This window comes from Notothenia rossii (genome assembly GCF_949606895.1).
Source record: "Notothenia rossii genome assembly, chromosome: 11".
NCBI classification, from domain to species: Eukaryota; Metazoa; Chordata; class Actinopteri; order Perciformes; family Nototheniidae; genus Notothenia; species Notothenia rossii.
The window spans coordinates 5,195,442-5,212,916 of NC_136910.1; the positions used below are offsets into that span (position 1 = coordinate 5,195,442).

A 17,475-nucleotide genomic window follows, 5' to 3' on the forward strand; every position below is an offset into this window, starting at 1 on the left:
CAGTGACTGTATTCTCCATGACTCAGACAGTCTGTGGTTTGTACTTGTTTAACTTTTGTCTAGTTTCTGAACAGATATGAGGAGCTGTGAGCTCTGAGTGCTAACAGCTAACGGCTAATGCTGGTTTTGTGTTTCGCATTGAAGATGACGTCACGGCTCCGCCTACACTGCGTTACTATAGTTACTACCCCAGTTCCTAAACCGTAATGTAAACGTGAGCCTGGCCTAACGAGGCATAGCCATACCGTACTAAGCCGAGCGAGGTCCTGCAGTGGAAATGCGCCATAAATGAGACAACTAAACGTCATAACACTAAAGAGTTGCCGACTTTAGCTTAGCGGTGGCTACGTGAAGTCATGTGACCGTGATGTAGTTTGTATATAGCCTAACATTAGCTTCTTACTCCTGGCGATGTGGAGATTTTCCTGCTGAACAAGTATCATAAACATTTATTATTTTTGCAGATCTTACTTTCTGCAATATTCTGAAATCCAATGAAAAAATCCCATTGCTTTTGTCAGGGGAAGTCTGCCTACACAAATACGTCATCCCTGCACCACTCTATCAAACCCCTTAATTGTCGTCCTCCAGTTTGTCGTGTTCTGTGTTATCTGTACGTCTTGTGATGTATATTTCTCCACTGCTATGGTTCCTCTCATGGTTTAATTTTCCATCTTGGATCTCAGGGCGGTCACAGTATCTTTGGCAACAGCGGAGGGATGGCTCAGTCAAGACACCCGCCAAGTGTCCCACCCTTAAACCAGTCCCCAGGGATACGAGCGCAAGTGCCTCATCAGTTCCTGTCACCTCAGGTACTGATGCTTTACCTTTTTATTTAGAGATCACTTTTTTTGACACACAAATGCAGATGATGTTTATACTGTGCACACAAACATTAGCTGACTTGGGGCACTTTGTAGTCAGACATCTTCTTAGTTACTTTTTCTCCAAAAAGCAGCGTGCAGAACATTTTTATATTGATTTAATCCATGGGGGGGGTAATAGACACACCTTTGAATTTCTGTTAATAGGTATTTGGGTTTGAGCTTTTAAAGAAAAAAGTCGTAAAACAAATTGTGTGTGCTGTCAATTATAGATTAGAATAAAGTCAGGTTCTGTCGGTCTGACGGGAAAAAAATCACAATCGTCCAAGACAACTGCAATTGCTGCATCTCTTTTATTCTGTGATCAGAGTTCTTCTCAGCTCTCTGCGTGTTTCACACACATTGACACAGGAAGATTGTGGGTTGACTGTCAGTTTTCAGCAGCGTTGGTTTTATGCGAGTCATCTTCACAGTTTTATTTTCTGCTAAGAGACCCATTTAAATAACTTGCATCATGGAAATTAGTTAAACTTGTTGCAATGACACTATTCCTGCGGCTCCTCTTGTTATGATCATCGTTTACATCTATATAGCTGGGGCATTTCAGATTGACTGATTTTAAAGTGGGAAGTGTTGACGGAGAAGCTGTCATTTGTAAATTGGCTTCTATTGTGATTAACACAGTAAATACAGATCCTACAAAGGGCTTGATTGCGTTCTTCACACACTTGTGTCAGTGCTGTGAACTCTCTGACATAGTGTGAATCTGTGTGAGGTTACTGGCTGTGTGTGTGTTAGGCCACGTTTACACGGAGAAGAAAACGAACCGATGTCGATATTAAAAAAATACTTCCGTCCACAAGAAACGTGTCCGTCCACACCAGACCGCTCGACCCGCAGGAGACGCTGTAGTACATATGCCGGGCCTGTAAGTGGCGCTGAGCTTCCTTCACAAAATAAACTGAAAGCAGCAAAGAAGACCCCCCGAGGATGGTTGCCATGTTTGCTTGGTTGCCATGTTTGCTTGGTTGCCCTTCTTCTGTTTATTCTCCGCGGTGGATTTAGCAACATAGATAGATAGATAGATCTTTAATTTTGTCATTGTACAGGTACGACGAAATTACAATGAACTCAAGGTGCCAACACGCAACAACAAGCCAATATAAAAACAACAAGACACTATAAAAACAACAAGACACAATAAAAACAATAAATGGGACTTAAATAGACATGATAGGGAATATGTACATAAATAAATAAATAAATTAAATTGCACGATTCCCCTCATGTAGTTCATGTAGTTCTCCATGTCCACTTGTTGCTGATGGTTGTGATAGAGGAGCTGTAGATTTTTTGTAGATCAATGTTCAACTTCTGCAGCCGGAGACGCCGGAGTAGCCAGCGTCAGCCAATCAAATCCCGTTTATGCAAATCTGACAGTTCAAACGCTAGCCAATCAAACCGCATCCAAGCTGGGAGAGCCAGACCGCAGTTCATTTCCTCATATTCCAAACAAGAAATTACGGTAGCAAATCACCCGGTTCTTTGCGACCAGAACTATTTACTGGGATACAAACCAGAGGAACCAGGCATGGAGGGAGGTGGCAGAGACAGTGGGTGAAACTGGTAGGTTTTCGCCTGTTTGGGGAGTTTATATATATATATATATGTGTGTGTATATATATATATATATATGTGTATATATATATATATGTGTATATATATGTATGTATGTATGTATGTATGTATATATATATATCGCATAGCTCGCATAAAATCGCCGGGGTTTTTTGCTTTGTATGCCGGGGGCGGGACATTCATGTGATTGGTTGTTTATCGCGGTGCTCGAATAAAATCCCCAAGCTTCAGACACGCCCAGTTCCAAGCTTTTTTTTAAGCTGTAGTGTGGACGGGTCGTCATGGTCAGTAGCAGGAAAGCAACCCTGTGATCCGCCAGTGTTGTTGTTGGCGAAACACATCAGCAATGACGCGGAGGTGAGCAGCAGAGGTGGGGAGAGGCGTGGCTATGGCGTCATCGTTATCAGGAAATTATTGTATAGGACGGACACACGGAGTCGTTTGGCGCCCCAGAGCGTTTCGTCCGCAGATCTACTCACCTTGGGAGCCGTTATCGTTTGAGGGCTCCTTTTCCGCGGTTCCGTTGTGGCCTCGTGTGGACGAACCGTCCATACGATAGAGAACTGTAGCGGATACAACCTGTTTCGTTTCCGTGTAAACGTGGCCTCAGTGTGTGTGTGTGTTAGTCAGTGCGGTCCCACGAGTGCATAATCTCTCGGCAGGAAAACATTGATCACGTTTACACATTTACTTTCAAAGAATACAAAGTGAAACATGTATTTTTCCAGGAATTGGTTACGTTTCATTCACTCACGGGGGTCGATGCACTTGTTAACAACAGTTAATGAGAACATGAAGGAGAATCAATGCTAATCGGGGGGTGGGGGCGCCAAGTTAATGTGGTCGCTAGTGGTTACAGCACTGAGGCGTTTCTGTAGTAACAGGTGTCCCTCGTCTCTGTCTCCAGGTGCCAGGCTCCGTGCTGAAGCAGATGCCGCCTCCCACCGGCAGCGTGGGGGGTGTTGGCGGCGTGGGAGGAGTGGGGGGGGTCGGGGGAGGTGTATTCCCTCCGCAGCTGTCCCCCCAGCATATTGCCATGCTCAGCAGCATCTACCCTCCGCACATCCAGTTCCAGCTGGTGAGAATCAGCACTTATACATCTCTCTGAGTCACGGCAGAGGTCTGCTGAGTCCGGGATAAAGGGAGGAATTATGACGCCATTTCTCAGTCCTGTACATTATCGGAATTTGTGTAGACGTGGTAATAAAGATACAGATAGGAAAATTCCTGGTTAAAATAAAACAAGCAGAAATTCACGACAGCTGCAACCATGTTGGCAAATCCATCTGCACACGTTTGAAGATACAATTGCATTCTTGTGAGCTCTGACTCGGCACCCACATATTCAGATGTCATTATTTCCTCCCAGTGGAGCCAAAAAAATGCCACGTGGGTCTGTCATTGAGCGTCTTAAAATGTAGTTTTTTTTTTTATCTCTGTTGAATCTCACTCATCTTATCGTATCGTTTTGTCCGTGTTTGTTCAGGCCTGTCAGCTCCTCCTCCAGCAGCAGCAGCAGCAGCCTCAACAGCAGCTGCTGCAGAACCAGAGGAAGTTCCCACCAAATGTGCGGCAGCAGGCTGACCCTCAACAGGTAAACATCAAAGATTCAAAGGTTATATTGTCATATGCTCAAAGCTACATAACGATAACGGCTCCCAAGGTGAGTAGATCTGCGGACGAAACGCTCTGGGGGGCCAAACGGCTCCATGTGTACGTCCTATACGATCGTTTCCTGATAGCGATTAAGCCATAGCCCCGCTTCTCCCCACCTCTGCTGCTGTCACCCGCGTCATTGCTGATGTGTTTCGCCAACAACAACAACAATGGCGGATCACAGGGTTGCTTTCGTGGCGGAAGTACAGCGTCACTTACAGGCCCGGCATATGTACTACAGCGTCTCCAGCGGGTCGAGTGGTCTCGTGTGGACCAAGCCCCCAGGAAGTGCGCTGGACTCTGAGGAAAATATTCGTTGTGGCCAAACGGCAGTACTACACTTCCGTATCAGTCGCTGGGCCCAGAAAGAGTTTTTCCCATTGACTGACATGGGGAAAGAGACGTCTGTAAATCGTTCTGTAATTTTTTTAAACTGAATAAACTACCCAGTATGAACATTTGTATAGCCCTTATTAAAAACATTCGGTCCTCAAGTTGTAAAATGTGCTAATAACGTTATTCTGAGAGTTATTGTCCTTTGCATGATGAACGCTTATCTAACCCACGGGAACGCGCCTCCCGGCACGTTCATGTTACGTGTTCAGCACTACATAGTTTTACCTTTACCCATGGATGCACAATGAGAACAGATTATATGATTATATGAATACTTTCGTGACGTTTCACTCTCTCAAAAGTTGGGCCATTTTGCCTTCATGCGCCAATGAGCAACTCTCATAGGAATGAACGAGGCCCCGCCTCCCACGCTGTATCCAGTTCTTATTATACGTCCATGGTGTGGACGGACACGTTTCTTGAGCCGATACCGTGTGGACGGAAGAAATTTTTGATAATGACATTGGTTCGTTTTCATTTTCGTTTCCATGTGGATGGGGCCTTACACTTAGTCTAAAAACTTTAAATATAGTGTATTTCTAACTAGGGGTGCAACAACTAATCGACTTAATCGATTAAAATCGAATTAGTTGCCAACTAATTCAGTCGTCGATTCGTTGGTGACGTCATCACGTGTGTTTTCGCGCCGTTAAGCTCCAACGTTATCAGTCTTTTTATCGGTACTGGAGACATTTAAAAAATATGTCATATGTATTATTGCTACATAAAAATTATATCGCAGTCTTAGTGTCGCCAACTCGTTTCTAATATGAAAAAAGACAAAAAAATCGTCTATGGTCGGTTTATTTTCGATCTTTCCAATCGAGACGAGACCTCTTTCTCCCGTCTGTGTGCGAGGGGGCGGGGCGGTTTACACACGCAGCTTTTACATGCAGCAACACATGGCGGGGATGGCGGAGAGAAGCGCTCCAAGGTGTGGTTCAACTTTACCCGTCTCGATGTGGACAATGCTCGTTGCCAAGAGTGCAATAAGAGTTTAGCATGTAAGGGCGGTAACACGAACAATTTGTCTAAACATTTAGCAAAAGTGCTCCACATCCAGACGGAGGAATGCACCGGGTTCAACTGTCTTTCTCGTAGCTCTGTAGCCCCCCCCCCATCCACGAGTAACGTTTCCACGTCAGGTGTTATGTATGCTAGCAACAACACACGGAGTTAACTCAACAAACATGGGTTAATGATTAGAGGTAACTGAGTTATTTATTTTGTTAAAGTTTCAGCTATTCTGTTCACAGTTCTGTCATCACATTATTTAATACGATTTGTTAAAACATTGTTGTTTCTTTTGATGTGAAACATTATTTATTTAATTTATATAAAAAGCATTTCATTAATCGATAGATTAATCGATTATCAAATGAGTCGTTTGTTGCAGCCCTATTTCTAACTGTGTGTTCATAAAGGGTTATAGTAACCAACGGATGCAAGTAAAGTAGCTATAAATATTTTTTAATTCTTCTGACCTGAGCTCCTCCAACAATGCAACATATATAATAAAATACAAAATAAAAAGTTGTGCAAAAAGTCGATATACATGTAAATAGATTATGATATGTACAAGAACAGAATATGAAGTTAAATAATGTAAATTAAGACCAAATGTAATACGGCTTATTTTGCACCTACAAAAGACCAGTGGATGGATATTATAAGAGAGGTATATATAATGGAAAGAATGACTTGCCAACTTAGAATGAGAGTAAATATTTTTGAGAGTAAATGGAAGAAATTGATCATTTATGACTCTGAAAAAAGACTAAGGCATATGCTTTTGAGGAGACTACACAATACATCTGTATGCAAATTGTAACCATGACTGTTGAATTTCAGTTTGATGTTTATTTTATTTATTTCATTGTCTTTTATTTATGATCTTTTGCTTGTGTTTTCTATCATTGTTATAAGCCAAGAAAAAGCCACAACAGGGGGTCCGCGGGGTCTTAAAAAGTGTTAAAAGTTGATAAATCAATTTAGCGAATATTAAGGCTATTAAAAAGTAGTAAACTGCATTTTCCAAGGTATTACATTTTGTAGCTTGTTTTCAATAAGTATATCAATTGTCCAAAGAGGTTGTTTTCTACAGTCTGCCTGAATGTAATCACGCTCACTGCTTGATAGCGCGCGAAGGTCCGTTTATGCCGGTTGCTAAGCAACATCGTTATGGGGAAATGCAAGTCTGCTTCCAAATGGTTGGAAGATAAGGAGGAAGGACAATCAGTACTGTATATAGTCAATGTGAGGTAAAGTGTGACGCCAACCGGTTAAAACTCGAAGTGGCAATGAGGTCTTAAAATGTATGGAAAGGGTCTTAAAAAGGTCTTAAAATGTATTAAATTCAACTTCAGGATTCCTGCATATACCCTGCATAAGAACAATGTCATTTTTATGTTTTGTTTCTCCATTATTATGTACAAATGTAACTAAAAAAACAAAACCCCGGTTTATTGCGGTGATAAACTCACTCCTCTATCAGCTCTCAACTTGCTCCTTCCAGCTGCTGACTTGTTTTTGTCGTGTCCTCTCAGCTGGCCCGGATCATGGCGGTATTGCAGCAGCAGAGGCAGCAGCAGCAGGTCGGAGGTTTAGGCGGCAGCTCCAAACTCTCCCCGTCCCATCACGGTGGGGTTGGCGGGCCCAAACTGCCCGGGGCCGACTCCCTGCCCCATCCTGGCCTCGCTGCATCCGTGGCTGACCTGCACCAGAAAAACCTCGGCCCTTATTCCGGTGAGTGCTTCTTTACAGACCGTTTTTATTATTATATTGAGAGAACGTAGTGCACTTAGCTGTTTTAAATGTCAGGTCTTCGTCAGTCAAGTCACTTTTAACAATTATAGCCTTAACTTCATGTCTGAAAATGTGCTATATAAATAAACGTACCTTACTCTACCTTGTAAAAAATGAATGTATTGTCTTTGCCCTTTTCTAGATATCAAAGGTGCAATGTTTAAAATACTTAAATGTACTTCAGTAAAAAGTACCCATAACTAGCAGCTGTTTTAAAGAGTACCTGACCTCCCTTTATATTAATAGAACAATAATGTCATTGTTAGCTAATGAATGTTTCCATGGTGAACAACGGCAACATGACAACGTTTCCATTGGTCCCTCTTCTTTAGAGAAGACCAGGAAATGATGGATACACGGATCGTGTTCAAATCAATAGGCACGCAATGACTCTAAATAATAATGATCACGCCACCAAACACACATTCAGACTAAAGGAACCAGCCTGTTTGGGAAATGTGAGAAGTAGAAAGTACAAGTATTAGAGTTCAACATGTAAGAAGTAGAAAGTACAGGTATTTGGGTTCAAAATGTAGAAAGTAAAAAGTTGTCATAAAAATAAGTAGTGGAGTAAAGTACTGATACCAGAAACATGTACTTAGGTACAGTAACGAAGTATTTGTACTCTGAAAATAACCCTCTGTTCTCTGTGTGTCTTTGTGAGCAGGGTTTGGTTCTGGGGTGAACCTCCCGGGTCTGGACATGGGCGGCTCCTCTGTGGGGGGTCCGGGGGGCATGAAGGACCTCGGGATCCAGCAGTCACGCTTCAAATGGATGATGGAGGGCCACTCGTCCCCGGACACCTCCTCCCCTGAGAACGCATTCCACAAAAACGGTGAGATTCCCCTCTATATTTAAAGGTCACCTATTATGCAAAATCCACTTCTCCATGTCTCTTCTACATCAACATGTGTCCCCTCTCCTTCATGTCTCTTCTACATCAACATGTGTCCCCTCTTCTTCATGTCTCTTCTACATCAACATGTGTCCCCTCTTCTTCATGTCTCTTCTACATCAACATGTGTCCCCTCTTCTCCATGTCTCTTCTACATCAACATGTGTCCCCTCTCCTTCATGTCTCTTCTACATCAACATGTGTCCCCTCTTCTTCATGTCTCTTCTACATCAACATGTGTCCCCTCTTCCTCATGTCTCTTCTACATCAACATGTGTCCCCTCTTCTTCATGTCTCTTCTACATCAACATGTGTCCCCTCTTCTCCATGTCTCTTCTACATCAACATGTGTCCCCTCTTCTTCCTGTCTCTTCTTCATCAACATGTGTCCCCTCTTCTCCATGTCTCTTCTACATCAACATGTGTCCCCTCTTCTTCATGTCTCTTCTACATCAACATGTGTCCCCTCTTCTCCATGTCTCTTCTACATCAACATGTGTCCCCTCTTCGCCATGTCTCTTCTACATCAACATGTGTCCCCTCTTCTTCATGTCTCTTCTACATCAACATGTGTCCCCTCTTCTTCGCGTCTCTTCTACATCAACATGTGTCCCCTCTTCTTCATGTCTCTTCTACATCAACATGTGTCCCCTCTGTGGAAAGAGACTCTGAAAGTTTCTGGAACAAAGATTCTCTCTCTTTTTGTCCTGATCCATTTCTATAAAAACCTCTCTGACATTGAGCTGATCCGATTTTGGCCACTTTGTGATGTCATAACGATGTTTTGGCTTTTGTAACCATTAGCCAATCAGCAACGAAGGTAACCCCCCCCCCTTATCACCTGAATCTCCTCTTAGAGCACCATTGAGTTCTTTGTAACAAAATCTCTCTCAGAGGGGCGTGGGGAGGGGCTCCTTATTTTCATCTAAAGTAACAGACAGAGAATCAGCACTTTGGAAACAGGGCTGAAACAGAGGGGATTATGGGTAATGCTGCAATGATCTGTTTGGTGTTTAACACACGTCAGAGACATGTTTTGTATATATCTGAGAACTATAAGATATTGATGTAAAACAGTATAATAGGGGACCTTTAATGTGTTTTGATGAGAGCTGGAGTGAAGCCACGCTGAGGCAGATTGTGTTAATGGGGGCTAGATGTGAAGTCGCACATTAATGTGATATACAACCATCTGTTGTTCAGTGATGTGTCATACATTATCATCACCCTGCAGGTCCCGTCACTCCTATGAAGATGCCGGGGGGCTCTCCCTACTCTCAGTACGATATGATGGTTGGAGACGGGCTGGGAGACAACTGGCATCGCACCCCTGGCAACAAGATGGGCCCAAAGCCCCCCCCCACGCCCAGCTGGCCCCCTGGTGAGTGACTTATTAAAGTCAAAGAGATAACCTGAGATAAAGAATCACACAGGCTTAAGACATAAGTAGAGATGAACTAATTCATCGGCCAGTGGTTAGTCTTGTATATGCATTTTTGCCGGCCATTTCTACACAGGTCATGTGCCACATAATGGTTTATGCAGTGGTGCAATGTAACTAAGTATATGTACTCAAGTACTGTCATTTAGTGCAGATTTAAAGGTATTCTCTTTTCGTAGGTACTTTTTTTACTTCTTTTTAAAAATTGTATGTGTTTTTCTATTTAATTAGACAACAGTTAACCAGGTACCGGGGGCAAAACGCCACATCTTGCAAGAAACAGCGTCTGCGGGCTTCTTAACATTTAACAAACTATGAATGTGTCATACCCACTTAACAGGAAGAAACTCAGCTATCACACAATTAACAATTTTTAGCTAAACGAATCACAAGGGTAATACCAAGCCTCTGAATTAGCACTGAGCGAAAAAATGCTAACGCCCTTAGCACAGAACTCACGGTAGAAATATTGTATACTTCATCGGTTCTGCACAAACAAGATATCAAATGAAAGCTGAGATTCCACAGATTCTAATGGTATAAGTATCATCACTGTCACCAGAACTCAGGGCAGCGAAGGCGAAACCAGACAACACACAACTTAGCTTTACGGAGCCAAAACGGCAAATACGTCTTACCTTTGATGTTTTCTGATCAAAAGTTGTGTTCAATGAAGGTTAATCCATAGGTTAATCCATAGGTTAATTCATAGGTTAATTCATAGGTTAATCCAATGTTTCTGTGTCACATTGAAATGATTACTGATAATCCATCTTCATATTTATGGCAAAAACTGAGTTTCCATATATAGCTATTATGATAGCTACGAGAGCGTATGAGAGCTTCCGGTTTTGGGCATGCTGGCCACGCATCACTCATTCACCAATGGGTAATGTTTACATGGATTTTAGGAACTTCCCCTCGATCCTATTGGCTCTAACGGTTAAAAAGAGGTGTCAATCATCAAAATCAACGAGGGGGGCCAGAGATATGGAAAATGCACCCAAATGACCCCAGAAGTATTTTTGTTTTGCTAAATCTCTCTAAAAAGGTCACATTTCACTTGTTTTGCATCAACCTTGATACAGGGTACTTATTATATGTTGTAGGACGGACCCTATAATTTACATTCTTTTACTATGTTCAATCTGAATTTACTTTAAAATAAAAAACATCTATATTGATTCTGACTTCTCTACATCTAACTCACAGGTTTATCCTTGCTTTGAGAAAAAAGATTATTAATTTACCCCTTTTTAGAAGTGAAGTTATAGTCATTTGTTCTGGGCATGTCATTTTCGAGCCTGAGACCTGAAAAACAGGCTCTGGGCTTGACAGGTTAATAAAGCAATAGCTGAAAGATGAATTACTTACTGAGAAAAAAATCATTAGCATCTTAAAACATTTAACTTATTTGAAAAAATGTTGAGTTTTTTGGGTGTTTTTATTTTTCTGCTTTCGGTAGTTTTGCATTTGATAGTTTTTTTATTTTTGTGTTTTGGCATCCAGAACAAGGTAATGGTTTTTCCTGCTTTGTAAAAACTGTCTTTAATGGACCACTTGTTTCTTCTCCAGAGTTTCAGCCGGGTGTTCCCTGGAAAGGGATCGACCGGGTCGACCCTGACTCTGACCCCTACATGACCCCAGGGAGCATGATGGGAAATGCAGTGTCCCCCAACCTCAATGATAGTGAGCACCAGTTGTTACAAGACAATACTGGTGAGCATTTAACTGCCTTTGTTTTCATTATGATTACACCACATCTACCAGATAGGTGGTTTAGCTTCTTGATTTTATTGTTTTTTATACACAATAGTATTTCAAGCAAATAAACAAGTATCAGTAGTTCTGAATGAGTTGCTAACAAAGTTGGTGTGTCGGTGTTTGCAGATTCCACCCCTCCCCTCAACACCTTGCTGCCTTCACCTGGTGCCTGGCCCTACAGTGCCTCAGACAGTCCCCTCAACAACGCACACAACTCAGGTAACCACACACACACACACACACACACACACACACACACACACACACACACACACACACACACACACACACACACACACACACACACACTCATTTCTAGGCTTTTTCTTATACTTTCCTAACTGTTGAATGGTCATCTTGATTCCAAGTCCTTTTTTTTGTTTTGTTTTGTTGCCTCATTGACCTTTCTGTTCCCCAGCAGCAAAGTACACAGACTACAAGACCAGCTGGCCCCCAGAGCCCATCGGACACAAGTCCTGGAAAGCTAACCGTGGCAGCAGCCAGATGTCCCAGATGTCCCAAATGTCACAGATGTCCCAGATGTCCCGCATACCTCCAGGCCTCGCCAGCCAAAAGCAGCCATCGCCTTCCCCCTGGTCCGGAGGAGCTCCTCGCCTGGCGGGCCGCGGCTGGGGCGGCAGCTCGAGTTCCACTGGTAATGTCCCCACGCTTTGAACATGTTTATTTCACGTTGTCCCTTGCTAGTTGAAACATTCATCTGATTTGAAATGTTCGCAGGAGGTAAGACAACTATAGGAAAGAACACAGCGCTTTGATTTTGATTTGTAAGAGTCGAAAAAGCCCTAAGGGAAGCACCAGGGAAAGTCATTCATTATTTAATACATTTGAGAAGCCGCGAGGGAAACCTGATGTGGAAAACTCTCATTCATATTTTGTTTTCCTGTTTGTTCCCTTTTTCCGTCTGCAGCCTCGACCTGGAGTGACGGCAGCTCCCGTGAAAGCTGCTGGTTGGTGCTCAGCAACCTCACACCGCAGGTAAATACACACACTCACACTCACACTCACACTCACACATTCACTCACTCACTCACTCACTCACTCACTCACTCACTCACTCACTCACTCACTCAGGCTCACACACCCACTTTCCAAAAACGAGGCTTAATTAAATCCCTGAACTCTTGGGCAATAAAAATGTAGCTTAAAGTTACTCCATAACCCTGATAATAAATGTGTTATCCAACTCCAAAAGAAGTCTCTGCGCAGACATCCGCTAATTAGTTGAAACCCTATGAAGTATAAGCGATAACTAATGTTTTTTGTTTGTTTTGTGAACCAATCATAAATGGGGCAGTACACATTTTGAAATGCTCTGAATCTTGTCAACCTTGACCCATCGTTCTTCCATTTAAGTTCACCTTGCCCATCTTGTGTTTCCTGCAGATTGACGGCTCCACTCTGCGGACCATCTGCATGCAGCACGGCCCTCTGCTGACCTTTCACCTCGGCCTGACGCAGGGCACCGCTCTGATTCGCTACGGCTCCAAACAGGAGGCGGCCAAGGCCCAGAGCGCACTCCACATGTAAGACTACAGTCATTTCTTAGTGACATCTTCATATTTTCACTCTCGTATAAATGGTCAAATTGGAACTAGTATTCTCTTAAAACCCCTCATAAAGATTTAGAGCTTTCACAATGTCAGATTATACACAGCTTATGGCGCTTTTCCACTTTCACGGCTTAGTACGGTATAGTTAGGCCTCGTTAGGCCAGGCTCACTTTATGCTGCGTTTCCATTACAGTTTAGTAGCTGGGGCAGTAACTATAGTAACGCAGTGTAGGCGGAGCCGTGACGTCATCTTCAATGCGAACCACAAAACCAACATCAGCCGTTAGCTGTTAGCACTCAGAGCTCACAGCTCCTCATATCTGTTCAGAAACTAGACAAAAGTTAAACAAGTCCAAACCACAGACTGTCTGTGTCATGGAGAATACAGTCGCTGGTTTGTTTATGTCTGTAGGCCGTTGTTGTGAGTGTGGACGGTCGGAGCATATACAACGTTAGCTTAGCCAAGCTCCATTCAGAAAACACGCATTTTAAAAGGTGTTTCGCCTGCCGTCTGTCTGCAGACTTGTCAAAGCATTAATTCATGGTTTTTACTAACCGGTATCAGTATGTTGTTACTTCGTCATTATTTTGAAACGTGTATTACAATTAAATCACGATCAAATATTTTCATTTTGTTGTAGTTGCCAGCGATTCTCTCACTAGTTAGCATACTCAGCCCGGTTGTCGGCCCGGAAAGAACCTCGTTTTGGAGAGCCAGAAAACTGTGAAAAAGTACCAGCTAGCCGGAACTAAGCCTAGTGGAAACGCAACCAAAAACGGGCCGGGTACGGCATGCTTAAACCGCGCTCAGCGCTGTAGTGGAAATGCGCCATAAGTGTAGTGAGTTGGAGAGAGAGTCTTCTGGGAGGCACTGTAATTAAAGTTTGAGTGAATTTGAAGCTATTAACTGCGATACATGTTGTTATAACATTGATCAATTCAAGCCATATTCATGACACTGAGTCTGGCAACAAGCAAATCTATTTAATCTTTACATAAAAAGAAAGCAGAATCTCATAAATACAATAATTTGTATCCCATCACATTTCCTAAATAAAACCCAGCGTAAATTGCTCATTTGAATTTGAATTGTCCAGAAGTAATTGTATCCCCGCTAAAGAGATACTGACAGATTCTCCTCTTTACATCAGGTGTGTTCTGGGTAACACCACCATCTTGGCGGAGTTTGTGAGCGAGGAGGACGTGGCTCGCTACATTGCACATTCCCAGGCAGGAGGAGGAGGAGGAAACCCCACCAACTCTTCAGGCTCCGGGCCCACATCCTCCTCCTCCTCCGCTGTGGGGGCCAACGGTAACGGAGGAAGCTGCGATAGAAGTGGAGGAGGAGGAGGAGAAGGAGGAACAGCAGGAAATGGAGGCGGGGCTTCCAGCTCCGGGTGGCAGGGTCTGGACAGCACAGGCAGCTCTTCGGACCAGACCTCCACCCAGGGGCCCGGTTTGGGGGTCTACTCCCAGTGGAGCAGCAACGGGACCGTGGTGGGGGGGGCTGGAGGCGTGGAGGCCGGGCGGCAGGGTCTGTGGGGGGGGATGAGCGGGCCGGGGTACCCCAGCACCAGTCTCTGGGGGACCCCCGCCCTGGAGGATCGGCACCAGATGGGCAGCCCCGCCTCCCTGCTGCCGGGGGACCTGCTGGGAGGGGGGGCCGACTGACACATTTTAAAGTTGTGATGTCACACTCTGTATTTATTTACACGTAGAGATGACATAAATTAAAGCTACATTGGTCACCCAGCAGTCAAACTACACACACACATTCATTAAGCCGCTTTAACTTTAAATGAAGACAACAGTAAAACTTGAACTTGGAAATCCATTAAACTCTGTAACTGGATAGCTCTTCGGTCTTTTTACTCCAAATCCCATCGCTCAGAGACCCGATCACTCAGGCATGCACTGTAGACAGGCTCAGCCAGAGTCGTACAAGTTTAGCTATTGCTGTTTTTAGTGTGCCACAATTTACTTTCTTTTGTATTACTATGTAATCTCAAAAAAACAAAAATGTCAGACTTGCAGACTGAGCCCTCGTAGACCTGGCTGGCGTTCTTCAAAGTTCTCATGTTTGGAGGGGAAGCATCTGGAGTTTGTAGAGGAGATTTTTTTTGGGGGGGGACAGCGCCACACTACTGAGTCAAACGGACGATCAGCAGAGAGAAGAAAAGCGTCTTTTTGTAAGTAGGTACCGACACCTTGGTGGAAATATGCCATCAACATGGGACCCAGGGTAAAAAAAAATATCAAAACAGAAACAACATTAGCCAAACTTGCACTATATGCCTCTGGGTTTGTTGTTGACACATCCTCCACAGATCCCTCCATTCTTTTTCAAACGGCTACAAAACAGGACGACTTAATGTTACAACAGCAGTGGCCTTGGCTCAAAACCAGCGGCCACGTCAGCAGCCTTCACACCGTTCATCAGTTCCACACTGCTCTTATATTTGACAAGCGAAATTGTATCTCCTCGTTGATGTTAATCTTTATTTTCTGTTTCTGTTTTAAAAGAAAAATGTGAGAAACGTTGTGGAAATTCAAAGATGTCCTCCTTTTTTGTTTGCCCTTCAAACACTGACCTCGCTATTGTATTTTTTCTTACTCGAGAAATCAAGTTGGTTATAATTATATATTATCATGATGTTAATGATGACTACGATCACTTATTTACTCGCTGTACAAGGTGCCCTCCTGCCTGCCTGTGTGTGCATGAAAGGAGTGATGACAGTATGACCGAATGGAGGAGGATGTGATGAAGATAATGATGATGCTGATTATATCGGGAGTGTGTGTGTGTTATTGCTAAAATGTTGAATGTTTTTTTTCTTTCTTGTCCATGAGAGATTCATGAGAAGTGTGTGTGTGTGTGTGTGTGTGCGTGCTCTTGAACACTTATCTGCTCCAGTCAGGGAAGTGAATTAATCTGACATCTTACATTTGAGAGAAAGTGTGTGTGCGAGTGTGTGTGTGTGCGAGTGTGTGTGTGTGTGTGTGTGTGTGTGTGTGTGCGAGTGTGTGTGCGAGTGTGTGTACATGTGCTCGACTGTTTGGATATTGTAATAGCTAAAAAGTTCAAAAACATTGGCACTATTGCATATGTCTCTTAAATTTTCGTGTATTTTTTTAGCAGCATTTCGTTCCTGTTTGTATTTTTTTTTTTTTTTGCCAATTGCAATAAATGAATATTTTGTTTTTAAGACGAAGTAACCAACTGAAGGCATTTCTATTAAAAAATGCCAAATCCTACCATACCAAGCTGAGCTGGAACAGTGTTTTACAGACACGTTAAAGACATTACCTGTTATGTTTTACTGTTTTTCTTTTGTTTTGTTATGTATCCATTTAAATTAAGTCAGTCTTTATTATCACTCCTGTTCAGGATGTTTTCATTTATTTCAGATGTTACAGAAAGGAGAGGAAATTAATTTAAAGCAGAAAAGAACAAGATAATAAAGGTTGAATTGAAGTCTGTGGTGGTTTGTTTTTTGTTTACCTACAGGATGCTATTCATAGATTTACCGTTGCTGTTTCAGGTTAAATTAATGATTTAAATCAGTGGCGTTTTTATATGTAAAATAGTGCTGGGGCACGAACAACTTAGATGTGTGTGTATATATAAGCTTCTGGTGCTTTTTTAAACACGTAAACAAATAGCTGTAGGCCAGGGGTGCCCACACTTGTTCAGCTTGGGAGCTACTTTTGAGATGACCAAGTCCAAATGACCTACCTACAGCGCCCAATCTGGCGCGCTTACACTAATTGCGCCGCATTAGCGCATAATAGCTTAAGATGAGGAGGTGAGGCCCCCTCATAACTGCATGAACCCGTATGGCACAATACAACTCAGTACATTTTTGGTAATTGTTACACCCAGGGCCGCCCGTAGCACTGGCGTTATAGAGGTTCGCCTAGGGCGCCAGATCGGGGAGGCGCTGTTCTGGCAGCTCTGGGAGGGAAAAAAAACTTTTTTGACCGTTGGTGCTCATCCTAATTTTCGGCCTTGATGTAACAATATTCATAATTCAGTAAATGTAACACCCTTTTCACCCCTTTTTTTTTTTTAAATGCCATGCCATCTACCCACACTACCTTTGCGATCGACGTATTGGGCACCCCTGCTGAAGGCTATCCATGGTTCCGATAGAGAAAGGGGGGCGGGGTATAAGGAAAACGCAAGACACTCATCACTGAGGTCACAATATCAATCGATCCAGCAGAGCAATAGCCTATAGGTAAAACACAGAAGATCAACAAAAGATATGACATAAAATGAACTTACCAAAGCTGAAGTAGATGGTCAACTTCATTCATTTTCTTTCGGTTTTACTGATTGTAATCGCTATACGCTGCTCTCTCTCATCTCCTCGTATCAACTACACTTTTTAGCGGCACACGTACTTCCAACCAATCAGCTCTCTGAATGATGAGATGACGTTTGGTGGGTATGCCAGCACTTTGCCCCACTGGTGATTT

At 43.1% G+C, this 17,475-nt stretch overlaps 1 protein-coding gene across 3 annotated transcripts in view; it reads left to right on the top strand.

Moving 5' to 3' along the window:
• tnrc6ba (trinucleotide repeat containing adaptor 6Ba) overlaps nucleotides 1-16,468 on the top strand; it is a 34,362-nt gene extending 17,894 nt beyond the window's left edge. For 2 of the 3 annotated variants that reach the window (XM_079658808.1, XM_079658810.1), the window contains 12 exons: nucleotides 687-812; nucleotides 3,370-3,540; nucleotides 3,949-4,056; nucleotides 7,061-7,259; nucleotides 7,987-8,154; nucleotides 9,449-9,595; nucleotides 11,231-11,374; nucleotides 11,546-11,638; nucleotides 11,838-12,074; nucleotides 12,348-12,415; nucleotides 12,824-12,963; nucleotides 14,142-16,468. In XM_079658808.1, coding sequence (XP_079514934.1) covers nucleotides 687-812; nucleotides 3,370-3,540; nucleotides 3,949-4,056; nucleotides 7,061-7,259; nucleotides 7,987-8,154; nucleotides 9,449-9,595; nucleotides 11,231-11,374; nucleotides 11,546-11,638; nucleotides 11,838-12,074; nucleotides 12,348-12,415; nucleotides 12,824-12,963; nucleotides 14,142-14,661 — 2,121 coding nt within the window. In that variant the 3' untranslated portion in view covers nucleotides 14,662-16,468. The remainder of the gene's footprint in view (nucleotides 1-686; nucleotides 813-3,369; nucleotides 3,541-3,948; nucleotides 4,057-7,060; nucleotides 7,260-7,986; nucleotides 8,155-9,448; nucleotides 9,596-11,230; nucleotides 11,375-11,545; nucleotides 11,639-11,837; nucleotides 12,075-12,347; nucleotides 12,416-12,823; nucleotides 12,964-14,141) is intronic. The other variant, XM_079658809.1, reaches the window with a different exon arrangement.
• The last annotated feature ends 1,007 nt before the right edge of the window (nucleotides 16,469-17,475 follow it).